General features: G+C 43.4%; 1 protein-coding gene across 2 annotated transcripts in view; it reads right to left on the reverse strand.

Annotated features, from left to right (window-relative positions):
• The window catches only part of Fam135b (family with sequence similarity 135 member B), a 325,309-nt gene that overhangs the window by 40,921 nt on the left and 269,251 nt on the right, over window positions 1–15,137 (reverse strand). For both annotated transcript variants that reach the window (XM_008838576.2, XM_008838577.1), the window contains exon 8: window positions 852–1,005. In XM_008838576.2, coding sequence (XP_008836798.1) covers window positions 852–1,005 — 154 coding nt within the window. The remainder of the gene's footprint in view (window positions 1–851; window positions 1,006–15,137) is intronic.

The following is a 15,137-nucleotide window of genomic DNA, read 5'->3' on the forward strand; positions in this document are numbered from 1 at the left end:
CTTGCATATTATTCTAGAAATCAACTTAACACTATTGGTCAGGTGTGTCATGTATACAGTTGGTATTTAAGAAATGTTTCTTTGATGCATAACCCCTGAGTCTTGGGAGGCATGCCTGGATGGGTGAATGGACATACCTTGGGTGCTCACGTCTTTACTTACTACATTTGTTTTCCAGAGTCTCTCTTACCAGAATGAAGAGCGGCCTAGAGAAATCTAAATTATGTTGACAGAAGTTCCCAGAAAGTACCTGCACCTTGAAACTGAACTTTCTGCAAGGTTAATCAACTCAGCAGGACTTCAGTGATCGTGCAGAATTTGAAACGTTGCAGTTGCAGAACCCATTTAGAGCCTAATTACCAACTATCTTTCGCTCGTAAATAGCCACTCCTTGCCCACCTCTGTTTCTAATCTAACATCCAGTGACTAACAAATAAAAACCCTTTTAGAATGTGTTATCCTAGCAGACTACCTGGTCTCACCAATCAAAAAACTAAGAATGTCATCAGATAGCATCTGAGACCTATAGTAGACGCCCCCCTTTGCTGTGACCTGCCTCTGAATGTATCCTCCAATGTATTTGAAAAGTCTCTTGATTTATGACTTCCCTTTGTTCTGTTACTATAAAAATACAAGGCAACTGTTACCACGCTGGAGCATGGAATTTGGGGTACCCTGAATCCTGGGTCATTCCTGGTCATAGTCAGTCGTTTGGCTCTAGAATAAACGGTCCCTTATTCCCTTTGAGGTGAGAGTTATGGTTTTGCATTAACACCACCTTTTCTCCAGCCGCACTCCAGTGGGGAGCCTTAGCTCCTGGGATAAGATTTTTCCCTGTCCTTGACCCTTACCCAAGTCCATGTGTGGCAGCTCGGGAATGTCCCTCATGATGACCAGGAAGTAGAGTCGGAGTCCCCGGTAGGCCTGGAGGAGCAGGAGACAGACGTCCCGGTGCCACTTGTGCGCATGCTGAATGCAGTTCTCGGAGGGGACATAGAAGCTTCCCTGCTGAGACAGAAGGACGAGGCTGAGGAGTGTGTGCCTTCCTGGGGCAGCACGGGACTCCTACCCTCCACCTACCCATGACAACATTCACGGAAATATGTGGAGCTTCAGGATGGTAAGCCTGCTTTTAGAAAAAAAGAGAAAAAAGATGATACCAGGACGAAGGTAACTGGGGCTTAGTCTCTTCTTAATCCCACCACATGGAAAAACCATGATGGGCCATGCCTCTGTTTTATCATTATGATACTAATAATACTAATGACACTATTAAAGACGACAATAACAAATGATGAAGAAGCAAATGCAGATGATCATTCCCTGATCTGACTAAGGTCTGTGACCACAGAGAACTGCCCACTTAGAAGCCCCTTCCCCTTCCTGCTATAGGATGCACAGCAGAAGAGATTGGGAGACAAAAGAAGGATCCTTCATATGGGGGTAAGAAATTTAGAAAGACCCTTGGAACAACTGCATGAGCACTAGATTGTGCTAAAAGGGGGAGAATGAAACTGTCCTGCAAATTAGTGAGAAAGGGTGAGGTTGAGCTCTCAGTGCTGATACGCCTCACTCCTGGGTGCTCTGAGCTGAGCACAGAGCCTCAGAATGCTCTGCACACTAGATTTTGTTTGAGACTGAGGAATAGAGTCTGCTGATAGAAGTAAAAAGTAGTTTGTCTAACAAAGAGAAGATGACTAAGTCTACAAAGGACCCAGACATGGTGGAAAAAAAAGAAATAATACAGTTTCGTGTCTCTTCCCAATCTAAAAGGAAAGCATGTTCCAGAAAAAAAATGCAGGAGAGATTTGTTCCGAGAACAGAGAAAGGAATCATGGGGCAGGATAGTGGGATGTGGAGGGCACTAAGGAGGGCACAGGAACAGCCAGTGTTGGTGACACCTGCTCATTCATCTGTCCCCGGTCAGCCTCAATGGGAGGGAGCATTGGCCCTTCATGGTCCAGGCCTGCCTTGCCTCTGTCCTGCAGGAGGAGTCAGCTGAGTTGGTGGAGCCACCCTCTTGGCTTTTATGTGTGGGTCTGCGTGGTTGTGGCTCATGACAGCACCTGCCTTTCTAGTTTCTCTTCTTTCTTGCTGCCTATGAGGGCTGAATTGGCCCAGTGGGAACAGGACAGGCTTAATGGGGGTCAACACCTACCCATACATCATCAGTAGTCAATGGTGGATAAGATGGTGTTCATTCAGACCTTCTTATCTTGATAACTGGGTCATGTGGAATGAAAGGCACTACACATTAGGAAATCTGAATGCAAGTCTCAGGTATGTATCACTCATACCTGAGACCATTTTAGTTAGGTAAGTTCTCCAGGACAGAAATTCTGAGCTGTGTAGGAGGAAGAAAGCATAGACAAATAGACAAAGGACTGGAATTTCTCTGTCATACAGTAACTGCAGAGTCCTCACACATACCGTGGAGGCTCTGGACCTGTAAAGATGCATAGACTCAGGACAAAAGAAAAGTCTTCACACTCATCAGTCTTGGTTATGAGCCTAGGGAGGAGACCTGACCTTGGACAAGTAGCTTTCTTTAGATAAACAATCAACAGTTGGCCTCCCACATCCCTGGTATGGGAGGCAAGGGTGTCTCAGGCCTAAGGCAGGATCTTGGCAGAACACTCCAAATCTACTAGAGGGACTTTTTGCTACAACCTCTATTTCCCAGGGTCTTGATTTTCTGAGCTCTGCAACACTGCCTTATATTATGATGTTGCACAGTCTTTCCAATTTGAACTTAAAAGAGGCATTTTACAACATTTGGTATCAAGATATTCATCCTGAAAATTCAGCTCAGTAGAATGCTTCTGTTCACACAGCCCTTGGGGTCATCTGTGTGTTCCTGTTTCCATTCCGTCCTACATCTGTGTGTTCCTGTTTCCATTCCCTCCCACATCTGTGTGGTCCTGTTTCTCATCTCTCCTACTACATGCATGCTGAATGCATAGAAGCCATTGCTTGTGCACAGCACAGAGTGTCAGACTCTCCATGCCCACAGAGCAGAAAGGAAGCCACTTCTATGGCCCATGGAGACAACCCCACTGTGTGATTTCATTTGACCTCAACAAGTACCATGGACAGCGCACATTCTCATTTTGCTGTAGGAAGCAGGATACAGATACGGAAAGCAATAAAACAGTAAATATTCAGTACCATCAAACATAATGTCCCATTACCCTCAAGTCCAATAAAATTCCTGTAAATCCTCTAAAACACATCTATACACATAAATGCATACATATAGGTGTACTTACTACATATATTTTTAAAAGAGCATGGACATATGCATAACTTAAAGATTTCTATCGATATTTCTGCTTTTCCTTTTATCACAATGTGTCTTAGAATTCTTTTGGATCAGGCCAAAGCCTAAGCCATAAGAACACTTATTTACATTTTATAGATCAAAATACTGGGGCTCAAAGAACTAAAGGGCTCAGGTCAGTCTGCTTCCCAGTGGCAGAAATGGCTCTTAAAGTTAATGTTGAAGCAAGGCCTCCCTTCCTCAACAGAACCTTCCCCTCTGCCCCCTGGAGCCATGCCTGGCGAGAACAGATGCTCGGCAGAGGTCTGCTTGCTTTGACAAAGGCATTCATTTAAGCCCTGCACTGTTGGCATTGCTGTGACTAAGTAGGAATGAAAGCAGAAAGGGGATTACAAAGGCATCAAACCCAGGTTTCCCTGTCTGCTTCCTCAGTGCTGAGAATTCAGCTTTCTACCCAACCTGCTGTGCATAACTCCATCGTCTTATCATGGGCTCTTTGTGCAAAGCATTTCCAGACCCCAAAAAGACCAAAGAATGTATGAAGTCTGTTAAGTTTGACTCTAATTTTATCTTTAAATTAAAAACTGTATACATGTATACAATGCACTGTGATTGCATTCACCTTCCATTATCTGGGACTCCTGCTGACTCTTTCTTCCAAACTTGTCTCCTCCTACCTTCAGTGATCCTTTTTTTTCCCTTAGAAATTTTATTCCGCAAGCTCTATGCATGTAGTCATAGGTAATGTTTCCCTGACCATGGGACATCTTTGTCACAGGATATTGAAGAGGAGAGGTTGGAAGGACTGTGGCAGCTGAAGGATGAGGAGGAGTGTGGTGACCTCTGTTTTTACCTTATGACATGACCCCGGCAATCAAGTTTGACTTTTAAAAGTAGATCTTAGTGTAATTGTATGTTTAAAGAAAGACAAAATTTTTCAGTGAATCTTCATAAGACATAACATTTTTAGTGACTCATTATGATTATGGAGATAGTAAAGAGTCAAATGCTAACCTATGCTATCCTGAAAAGTCTGTAGGTCATTATGTAAAAAAGATAACCTTTGTCCCTAAATTAAATGATAGTGTGACTTTTTGAAATTGAGTAATATAGCACAGAAAATCCCATTATCCAGCACTGTGGGCCTGCAGAGCCTTTGTCTATATAGAAAAGTCAGTGTCCCTCCATTAGAATTGCATGAAGTGGGATGCAAAGCTGACATTATCTCCACAGTATAAAAGAAAGGCACTCCAGAAATCTTCTTGTCAAGGTCTAGAATGAAAACTCTACGTAATGAAAGAGGAATCAAACAGGGCAGGCAGTACATGAACCCCACGCTGACCCGCTTGGCCGAGGCCCCATCTACAGCAGATGTACAATGTGAGGCAGCTGTCTCTCCCCTCCTATAGATGAACTACACTGAGTGTAGACGGGACATATTCACACAGGTAGGTAGAAGAAGCAAAGCAGAGTCTCGGTCGAGGCTACAGAGCAAACGGATGTAGATCTGAGTTTGAGTTTTTGCTTTAAAATTCTGTACCAATGTCACTTCAGCCAGGGTTCCTTCAATCTCAGCACTGCAGGTACGTCGTCTGTAAAGAGGGGGTGTCATGACACAGGCCTCACAAGACTGCTGTTAGAGAACAAATGAGGCCATTCAGGTAAATTATTCAGTGTCAGTCACTACTGGAAAGAGAGCTTACATGCACACATTCGCTGCATGACTCACGGACACAGGATAATACAGCTTAACTATCAACCATGACCCACCAACAGACCTAAGATGTTAAGTTTTGTCTTAACAGGTAGATACCCACTGATAGCTTGCAGACAAGTTATATATTTGTACATAGAACCTGGATTCAAGTAGGTCAGTTCAGTACCTTGCTTATGGATTAGCCTCTCATTAACCATGTGTTAAAGAGGATGGCATATAGGTAACTATTTACAAGGTGCTCATTAAGTTTTACTTTGTATAGCATTTATTACTTTCCAGGATATCTAAAAATGGAATAAAACTATGCTCACTCTTGATCTTACCTGTGTATGCATGTCTTTCAAATCTACTCTGGAACCTAATTCCAGCTAAGGGCTCCAGGTCTCTGAACTGCACAATCCTTTTATTTAACTTTTTGGGACTTTTGTACACGAGTACTGTTTTCACATCATTTCTGCCCTTCCCTCTCCTCCTTCCAACTTCTCCCAAGCCCCAGCTCCTACTTGAATTCCTGACGTCTTGTCATTTAATTATTATTTTATATGTGCACACATATTTAATGTTGCATGTATGTACACGTGTTTAGGGCTAACCACTTGGGATTGGATGGCCTATCAGGGCACTTGTCCCTACACAGAACACATCGCCCTTCTCTCAGCAGCCTGTAGCTCTCCATCTGGAGGTGTCACCTTGTGAAATTTCCCCCATCCACACTGGCATGTCAGCTGGTATTGTCATTATAGAGGTCTTGTTTATTCAAGCATACTGTTGTCATTTTATCATACAGCTTCCCTGTCACGTCTGGAAGACACACAACGCTGTGGCATCCTTCTGGTTGGGCATCTTGCTGTCCTTCAGAGATTTCTGAAACCAACTGATTCTGAAGCCCTTAGCTAACCTCCTTTTCTTTCCCTCTGGTCTTCATTAATGGATCCTAATTTGCAGACCGTTAAAGAAAGCCAGTAAGTTCTCCTAGACCTCTTTAGTACTTCCAGAACCTGCCACCAATTCTCTACCTCTGGAATGCTCTGCTCTCTGCCCTACGTTGTGTCCATTGCTCACTTGCTCACTCAGATCACTAAATACATTCTCAAAAAGTCTCAGTGCTGAGCTTCTTGCAGCTGCATCCACAGGCCATGTAAGTTGGTTTCCCCCAACCCACACTGTTTACAACTCAGAATTCAAAGCACTTGGTGTGATGTCCAAGGCCTTTGCACCGTAAGCCCTGAGCACATTTCCACATTCAAAAGCCAGCCTTTCCCTCCAAGGATTTGATGCATTTCTCTCCTACTGCTGCCTGAGACATCTTTTACCCAGTCTTTTGGAATTCACCTTTACTCTCCATGGCGACTCAGGTCAGAGGTCAGCTCCTCAGTGACACTCTCCAGTCGCTCTGTCCCTTGTATGGCCACATACATGCCTTGGATGACCAACCACCAAGGTGTCTCTCTCCCTTTACATTACCTGGACACCTTCCGGGTATAAATGCTCTGCTGTTTGTCTCTGAATTGGAATCATCTGGAACACGGGCAGTCATCGACTGCATGGAGCAGCAAAGGGAAGATGTGAGCACAGCATTCTGCACAGTGTAAGCTCTAGACACTACGTACCTCGTGAGCATGCACCTGCTTCTAAGTTTCAATTGGCCCCAGGCTTCCACTCCTTCAGAGCTGTGAGACTTGCACAGTTTGTGAGTGTGAACTAGAATTGCCTATGTATATTCACTCTGACTCTGACGGGTGGCCATTTAACAGTGTTTTCTGAACTATTGTAATGGTTTTTATTTTGTTTTTATTTTTTATTTGGCTTGGCTTATGGAAGACATTAGTGAAATTTTAAAAAATTATGTACTTATTTATTTTATGTATATGAAGGTTAAGCCTGTATGTGTGTAAGTGCACCTGTATGGTACAATGCGCACAGAGGACAGAAGAGCTCATTGGAGGCCTGGAACTGGAGTTATGGAAGGTTGTTAGCACAATGTGGGTGGTGGGATTCAAATCACAGACTTCTGCAAGAACAGCCAGTGCTCTTAATCACTGAATCATTGCTCTAGGCCCAACGTTAGTGAATTTTGAAATAATCCCATAAAAGCAAGGCCTTTTGTCAAAATTTAGCAATATGTTTCCTGTCACAATTATGTGAAAATACATACATAGAATGAGTGTTAGCATTCTATAGATTTTAAAAAGAAATGTGTGGTCTGTCAGGCTTTGAACTCTCTAACGCTGTGGTGATTAATCTCTAGTGTCAGACCGACAGGAGTAAAGGATACTTAGGGATTAACAAAGCACACCTTTAGGCATGTCTGTGAGGCCAGTCCTCAATGAGCTTAGATCAGGAGTGCTTAGACAGACCTAATAGGGGTTCAATCATCACAGATGGATTCAAAATTCGAATAGACCACTGGGTGGTGGTACAGCTGTGGAAGCTGGGGCCTGGAAGGAAGGAGTGGGTACACGGAGGCACGTGTGGGAAGGGTGTACCTTGTCTTGACTCTTTTCTGACTCTTTCTGCATCCTGTCATGAACTGAGCAACTTGGCTCCCATTGTGAACCTTCCTCACACAGCCCAGAAACAATAGATTCAAGTGGCCATGAACGAACACGCATGCAACTGTGAGCCAAAATAAGTCCTTTTGTTCTTTATCTTGAGTTTTGTCACAGAAACACACACACACACACACACACACACACACACACTATTAGCACAAATGTTGGTAGTTACTCTGCTGCTGTTCCTCACATGGCTGATGTCTCTGTTCCCACTTTTGCTGATTTAGTGACTTTTATACTGTTCACCCCATTGGTACTGATAGGAAAACAATGATAATACATGTAACATTATTACTTATAGTTTGACCCTTATTAAATGTCCAGTATTCCTTAAGAGCTTCATACATGCTAATGACTCAGTTCTCATGACAACACAAAGAAATAGGACTGGTTGTTTCACCCAGTTTGTAAGGAAGAAGTGATCTGGATGTAGCTCTTCTGCCCAGCAGGTGAGGAACTCAGGCCCTAGCTGGTGCTGAAGGCCTGTCTGCTCTGACCTTCCTATTGAGTGGTTTCTGGCCGTGTCAATGCTCGCAGGTGTTCGCAGACACAAGAAGCAACTGAGTTGATGTTGTCTCCATGCCAGGGTTTAGGTTTAAAAGGAAACATCAGTGATGAAGAGAATAAAGCCCCTGTGTGCAGCGCTGCTACTAACTAGCTGCAGTTTGGGAAAACCATGTTCTCTTTCTAGACTCCAGAGCCTTCTCTACCAGCCACGGGTTACTGACGACTCTGTGATGGTTAGTGTTCACTGTTAACATGACAGAATCACCTAAGAGGTGGGCTCTGGGAACATCAGTGGGAGATTACATCCCAGCTGTGACAACTGATAGTGAATGACCCATCTTAAGTGTGGGCAAGGCCATTCCCTGGGCAGGGCATCCTGGATCACTAAAGGAAAGTCACGCTGAGCACTAGTGTGCGTTTCTTTGCTCTCTGACGCTTGACCAGATACAGTTCGTGGGAGCTGATGCTTCAAGTACCTGTTCCTGTAACATCCCCACTGTGATGGCCTGTGACCTAAAAGAAATCTTGGCTTCCTTAAGTTGCCTGTGTTGGAGTATTCCAACACAGACACAGAAAAAACTAAGACCATCTCATTCAAACTTTGAACTGTGACCTAAAAGAAATCTTGGCTTCCTTAAGTTGCCTATGTTGGAGTATTCCAACACAGACACAGAAAAAACTAAGACCATCTCATTCAATATTTCCTGGATCCTGTGTCTGAGCACTCTCAATGGGGATGAAGAGCCAGGGGCGGAGCTCTCTGCATTTATTATCCACAATTTAAAACATAAAAATTGCATTTAAAATTTTTTAAAAATTTATTTAGTTACCACATAATTAGTAGAAGCATTTCATTACAACAGCATTAATGTAGTCAATAACAGTTTCCAGAGCAAAGTTACATTTCTGTATTAACACAACAATTTCAAATAACCTCTCTCTCTCCGTCACTCGCATCCCACATAGATAATCTGAACAGCACAGAAAGGGCACACAAATTGCCAGGCTAGGATTGGGGGATGGATATGAGGGTGGGGATGACAGGTGACAGTCCTGAGTCTGGTTATATTCTTTCCTTGGAATCTTCACTATCCCACAAGCACAGGAAGGCTACCATGTCTGTGGATCCTGAGCTCTTACATGTAACTAATTCCAGATTAAAAGTACTTTAAAATCCTTCCATCTGTGCTGAATATATAGACGTTTTTCTTGCCCTTAATCTCTAAGCAATACACTGTAACATAGTCACATAGCTTTTAGTAGACATTGTACTTAACCTACAGGTGACTCAAAATATCTGGGAGGGACATATGTAGGATATGTACATATACTATTCAAGAAGAGACAAGCATCCGTGGGCATTGGTATCCATGGTGATTGGTTCCTGTATGTTCCTGGCTCCATGGTGCCCTCTACTTACATGTGACTTCACCATTTGAAGACCCTGTGAGCAACTGCTGACCTATCAGCAAAAAGCTGGCTCTGGCCATGACAGGAGTAAAGTTTGTCTTGTATTTCTCTTCCTCTCTACAGGTGTAATGCATTGTACCCTCATGCAAGTCAGGTGCACCATACAACTCCTAGTGTCCATGTTTTGTACGTACTAGACAGTGATTCTATGTAGTTGATTGAGGCAAGACTTTAAAAGTATGAGGTCTTAGTGGAATGTGAGGGATGTCCTCAGCTGTCTATAGCTTTTGCATGCTCTCTACATAGAGTTAAGCTTAAGTTGAGTTATAAGCCAGAGTTTGTAGGAGAGACTTTCTTGTGGGTAAGAACACAAGTTCTCCATTCCTAATCTGTTTCCAGCATGGAAATAATAATACCATCAGCATAATAATCCTAGACTTTCTCCACCCATTTCTTAAGTAGTGAATTTGGGATAAGAGAGTAAGATATTCTCTGTCATCCCTTGAAGCATCACTCTTAGCCTATGGATCATTCATCAGTGCACCTCACACCTCTAGCAAATTCATATCTTGATGTTGAGGGAGGTTCCTGGTGTCCCACCACCACACTGCGGGAAACACACCTCACAAGCGTCCTATCACCTGGAAAAGCTCGGGTATGTGGGCACACTAGGTAGTGTGCTGGACATACCAGGTAGCGTGCTGCACTGGAATGGCAGTTAGAACACACCAGCCATTCCTAAAGTCACGGGGAAGCCAGAAGTGATGAAAGTGGGTCAGGGTGCTGGGGATCCTCCTCAGCAGAGCTTTTCTGTTTAGGAATTTATAGGCTCAAGTAGGCACAGGATTTGTTAGAAGAAAGAATTCTTTGTTTAAGAAAAAAAAGTTTGAAAATCATGGACTAAAACAATGACCCCCGAAATCCAGCATTTGGCCTTGTTTCAGAAGGCAAGTATAAGCTACATGGATAAAAACCAGATGGAAAATCTGTGTTGCTCAATAATTTTATCCTAACTATGACATACATCCTTCATTCCTCTTTACTTATAGACTCATGTTAAACAGAATTTTTTTTAATAAAATATACTTGTGATCTACTTTGTTTCCAAAACTACTGTTAGGCCTTTTTTTAAAACCTTAAATTTAAACCTGTGTTATATTGTTGTGAGTAGAGTGGATGTGGAGTTAGAGGAGTGACCTCGGTTCAAGGGATCAAATCTACATTTAATTGCTCACTGTGGCAAATTACTTTGCTGCTGCACTTATGATAGGACTTTGCTGCTTTCAGAGGACTTCAGGGGAATAAACGGCGGAAGCTCCTCACTGTCCATAAATCACAAGTGTGATGTCACTACACATGTCACCATAATCCATACTGTTAGACATTCCACACGAAACCTTCCACTGACATGCTCAACTGACAGTATTCAACAAATTGGTCAGTTTCTATGATCATCAGAGACTTTGACCTATTTAGAAATAACTGCTCACCCATACTCCAACCCCAATTAATCTCATTCTCTCTTGAGCTCTCTCCCCCTCTCTCTCTCTCTCTCTGTCTCTCTCTCTCTCCCTCTCTCTCTCTCTCGCTTCCTCTCTTTCCCTCTCTCTCTCACCCAAAATATGAAAGCTTTTGGGAGGGGAAGTGAAAAACTGGGTGTAACCTCTGGACAATAGAGGTTAACATGATTGAATTACATTATATATCTGAAAATGTCATCATTAATCTCATTATTATGTATAATATATGCTAATAAAATTGATGATTAGTAAACGGAAATTGAAATATTAGCTATGCATAACAATTTAATGAATTATATTTGTACCTATGTTGCATTTTGCAACAACTATACATTGTTACTATTAATCTGTTTAAATTAAAACTCTGTATTTTTATATTATCAGTACTATAATTGAGTTAATAGCATTGCAATGCAGGGACATCCTAGCAGAAACCTCAAGGAGCTGAGTTTGTGATGGGCACATCTAAAAATTGACTGGCAGCGTGGAAGGCTGCCCGGAAGAGGTGATGCTTCAGTTCAACTGAAGAGTTCAGGAGGCGGAGAAAAAAGGAAGGTCAAGCAGGCTCAGGAGCTGTTAAAAAGGCACAGAGCAAGACAGAGTTCAGGGAAATATGGAGTAAGTGTCCTGCTAAAGTAAATGAGTTCAGAACAGGTAAAAAGGAGATGAAACCACACAGCCAGACAAAGCTAGCATTGGGTCACAGAGAGCTGAGACTATCATTTTCATCCAGGGTCAAGTGTCAGGCATGGAGGGGCACATATACAATGCACAGTTGTGATGGGGTTCTCTTCAGGGAGCGGTGGGCAGCATGCATCACTGCTCGCTGCAACTCTGGCTTCCCATCAGTCACCGCTGCTGGTCCTTCCAGCATTCAGGACAGGTGGCATCATGCTGTGCATCTGCAGAAGTTAAAGGGAGCTGCAGATGCTAAGATGTGCCCAGCCCCACAACTACTCAGAGAAAAGTTTGAAATTCCAAATGAGAGCCTGGCCCAAAGCCAAGCCTCTTCTCCCCTGGGGCATCTCTATGCTGACCAGCTGACCAGAATCACAGTTCTGACCCTGATGGGCAGTTTCCGAGCTGAGGGTAAGACAGTGGGAAAGGAGGTGACGGAGACAACAGCGAGAGCAAACGGCCACTAAATAAGCAGGTTTAGTCCTGCAGCACGGATGGGTCTGGCAATGATCACTCCTAACCCCAGAGGCTGGTTCTAAGGTCATACACCTAGATTTCTCCGCAGAACAATGAGCTTTCAGTGCTCATGCCTAGAGACACTGTAGCCATTGTGTGTCCTCATACATGGCAGTTTTAGGGGTCCAGTGACTTGAAGACTCAACATTGTATGCTTTTATGATCTTGTATCCCTGAGGCAAGAATATAGATATCCACAATTACAATCTGATTGTGATGGCTAATCTTGGTTGTCAACCTGACTAGATCTGGAATTAACTGAAATGAGAGCTGGAAGACCCACCCAAAGTATGGAGGTTACCTTTAAAAGGCCATGACAGGAGGGAGCACTTGCTTTGTGTCTGCTTGCCTTCTCTCACTGGTGAGTTTGTCCTGCTGCTGTGACCAATTTCTTCAGATTCTAGCATAGACTGAAGACTAGCAGATTGCTGGGAGTCCTTCAGGCCTTTAGTGCCAGTTTGGGACTGCTGAGACATCCAGCCTCATAGACTGAGCAACTCTCAGATTTTCAGCTTTTCCAGTGTGGTGTGGACATTACTAGACTACTCAGACTCTATTGTATAAGCTAATCTAATAAATCGATATGTGTGTGTGTATATAATATATATATATTATATTCATTTTATTAGTTCTGTTTCTTTAGAGAACCCTGACTAATGCACTGATAGTGAGGTCTGAGGTCTCAAATTTGAATTTATTGTCTCTCTCTGTCATACTCTTTGATGAGTATTGTACATGTGACACCTCTGTAGGGAATTTGTAAAGTAGACCAGAGAGGAACAACAGTGAAAATATACTGTGTGTTCTCGTAGCAGGCAGACACACACTCCGAAGTGATCTCACGGATCTCTTTGCCTGAGATGCAGAGCATGGGAAGTTTATCTGACTGTAGAACCAGAAAGAGCTTCTTCTCCCAACTGAATCCTCAGCTTGGGCTGTGGCTGTTATATAAATGAGGCACGCCCAATACCAGAGTCCACCCACACCCCCCAGTATCAACCCTGGACTCACTGTAAAAGAACTCTGTGATAACATTCGCAGCCTGTTGACCCTATGGAAAATACACAGGGCTTCTCTGAACAGTTACACAGCCACAAGAGAGACCACTTCACAGACCTCATCATTCTGGGTTAGTCCTATAGGAAGCTGGCTCAAAGATTTTCTGATGAATAGTCAGAAAATGATAGAAGTCATGGGGTTAGAGAGATGGTTCAGCAGTTAGGAGCACTGGCTGCTCTTGAAGAGGACCTGGGTTTGATTCCCAGCACCCACATGGCAGCTACAAACCATAAGCCCAGTTCCTCAGAATCCAACCTGCTTTTGATTTCCACCCATGACATGGGTACACTTACATACATACAAGCAATATACTCATCCACATATACAAAAGTAATAAAGGTTTATAAATGACAGCAATCATAGAATAAAACAATGCATCATGGTATTTTTACAAACATACACACACACACACACACACACACACACACACACACACAAATCATAGTTGGCCAGACTGGTGAGTTCTCCAACCCCAGTATTACCTGACCACCACAGTCCCATGCTCCAGACCTAGGTTTGGTCACGCTTAACTTTGATTACTCCCATCCCTCCTGTGGTCTGTAGAAAAACAAGAGGAAATCAAGATTGTACAGACTTCAAAACCTTATCTCTACTGGCTAGCTTCCATAGTGCTGGAAGGTGCTATGCACGCTACAGGAAGAGAAAATTAACCATCAACCTTAACCAGTTGTAAATACTGCAAGCTACCACAACTCATTTGGCAAGAGAAGCCCACCGGGGCAACAGTGGCATGAATACTATGGGAGTGACCAAGCGCTTTCTAATTGGAGTTAAGCTCTGCTTCCTAAGATGGAGGCTATTCCTGACATCGGTATCAGGATAGACAGGTCACAGGCCATAGAACAGAACTTAATATTATTGAATAATACAATAATTGAAGATTATTGCATCTCTCAGCTCTCCCCAGTGAATCTTCCTTATGCAGTAAATGATGATTAACACAGAGGGTCACAACTGGACAATGTATAGATAAGAGACTGAGGAGTGATTACTCCTGAATAGGACACTTATATCTAACATCTGCTTCCCAAGGCTTAGGGATCATTGTAGAAAAGGGGGAGGAAAAATTGTAAAAGCTGGAGGTTGTGGATGACCTCAGGGGCAGTAACTCATATGAAATCACAGCAATCGTGGTAGTATACACAAGTACCATTTGAGCTCAAACCAGACAAAATCTAAACACGGATGTGGAGAGGTGGGTAAGAAACCCCAACCCTACCTGGCAACCAGTGGCTGCTTTCAGGAGAAGAGTCAGTCTGGTTTAAGGGTCAGGCTCTTGGTAGGTTGGCCAAGTTCTCCAGTGGATGGAGCCACATAGAAGGACATTTGTGGACATCAGTTTGACTCTATAGGACTCAACACACACACACACAGAACACATGAAATTGGGTTGGAGTACTGAGGGGTATAGATGAGGGAGAGCTATATTTGATCAAAATATATTGTACAAACTTTGCCCAATAGTACAAGAAAAAAACATCAAAGCTGACCTCCCCACCTGCCTGCTTACCCAGGAGCCACTCCTTCCTTCTGGCTGCTCTAGGACCACATGGAGGCTGTCCTGGAACTACAGGTTCTGAACTTCACCTATTCCTAGCAAAACTGAGAACAGTTCTGACAGCCCATTGCCACATAAAGTGTCCCCAGGACTCAACACCAAGTACCACACAGCTGGGCCACAACCTGACAAGTTGGCATAACAACAAACAAAGATCCAAACACCAACTAATCAAAGGCGAGAACCAATATGCCTACCATAAAACACCACCACCACCAGAACTTCAGGTGCCTAGTTCCCATGGTAAACACACACACACACACACACACACACGCACACACAGGGGAAGAATCAAGACAGTATGTCTCCTACAACA

The sequence above is a fragment of the Nannospalax galili genome, unplaced genomic scaffold, assembly GCF_000622305.1.
Source record: "Nannospalax galili isolate Female #2095 unplaced genomic scaffold, S.galili_v1.0 scaffold919, whole genome shotgun sequence".
NCBI lineage: Eukaryota > Metazoa > Chordata > Mammalia > Rodentia > Spalacidae > Nannospalax > Nannospalax galili.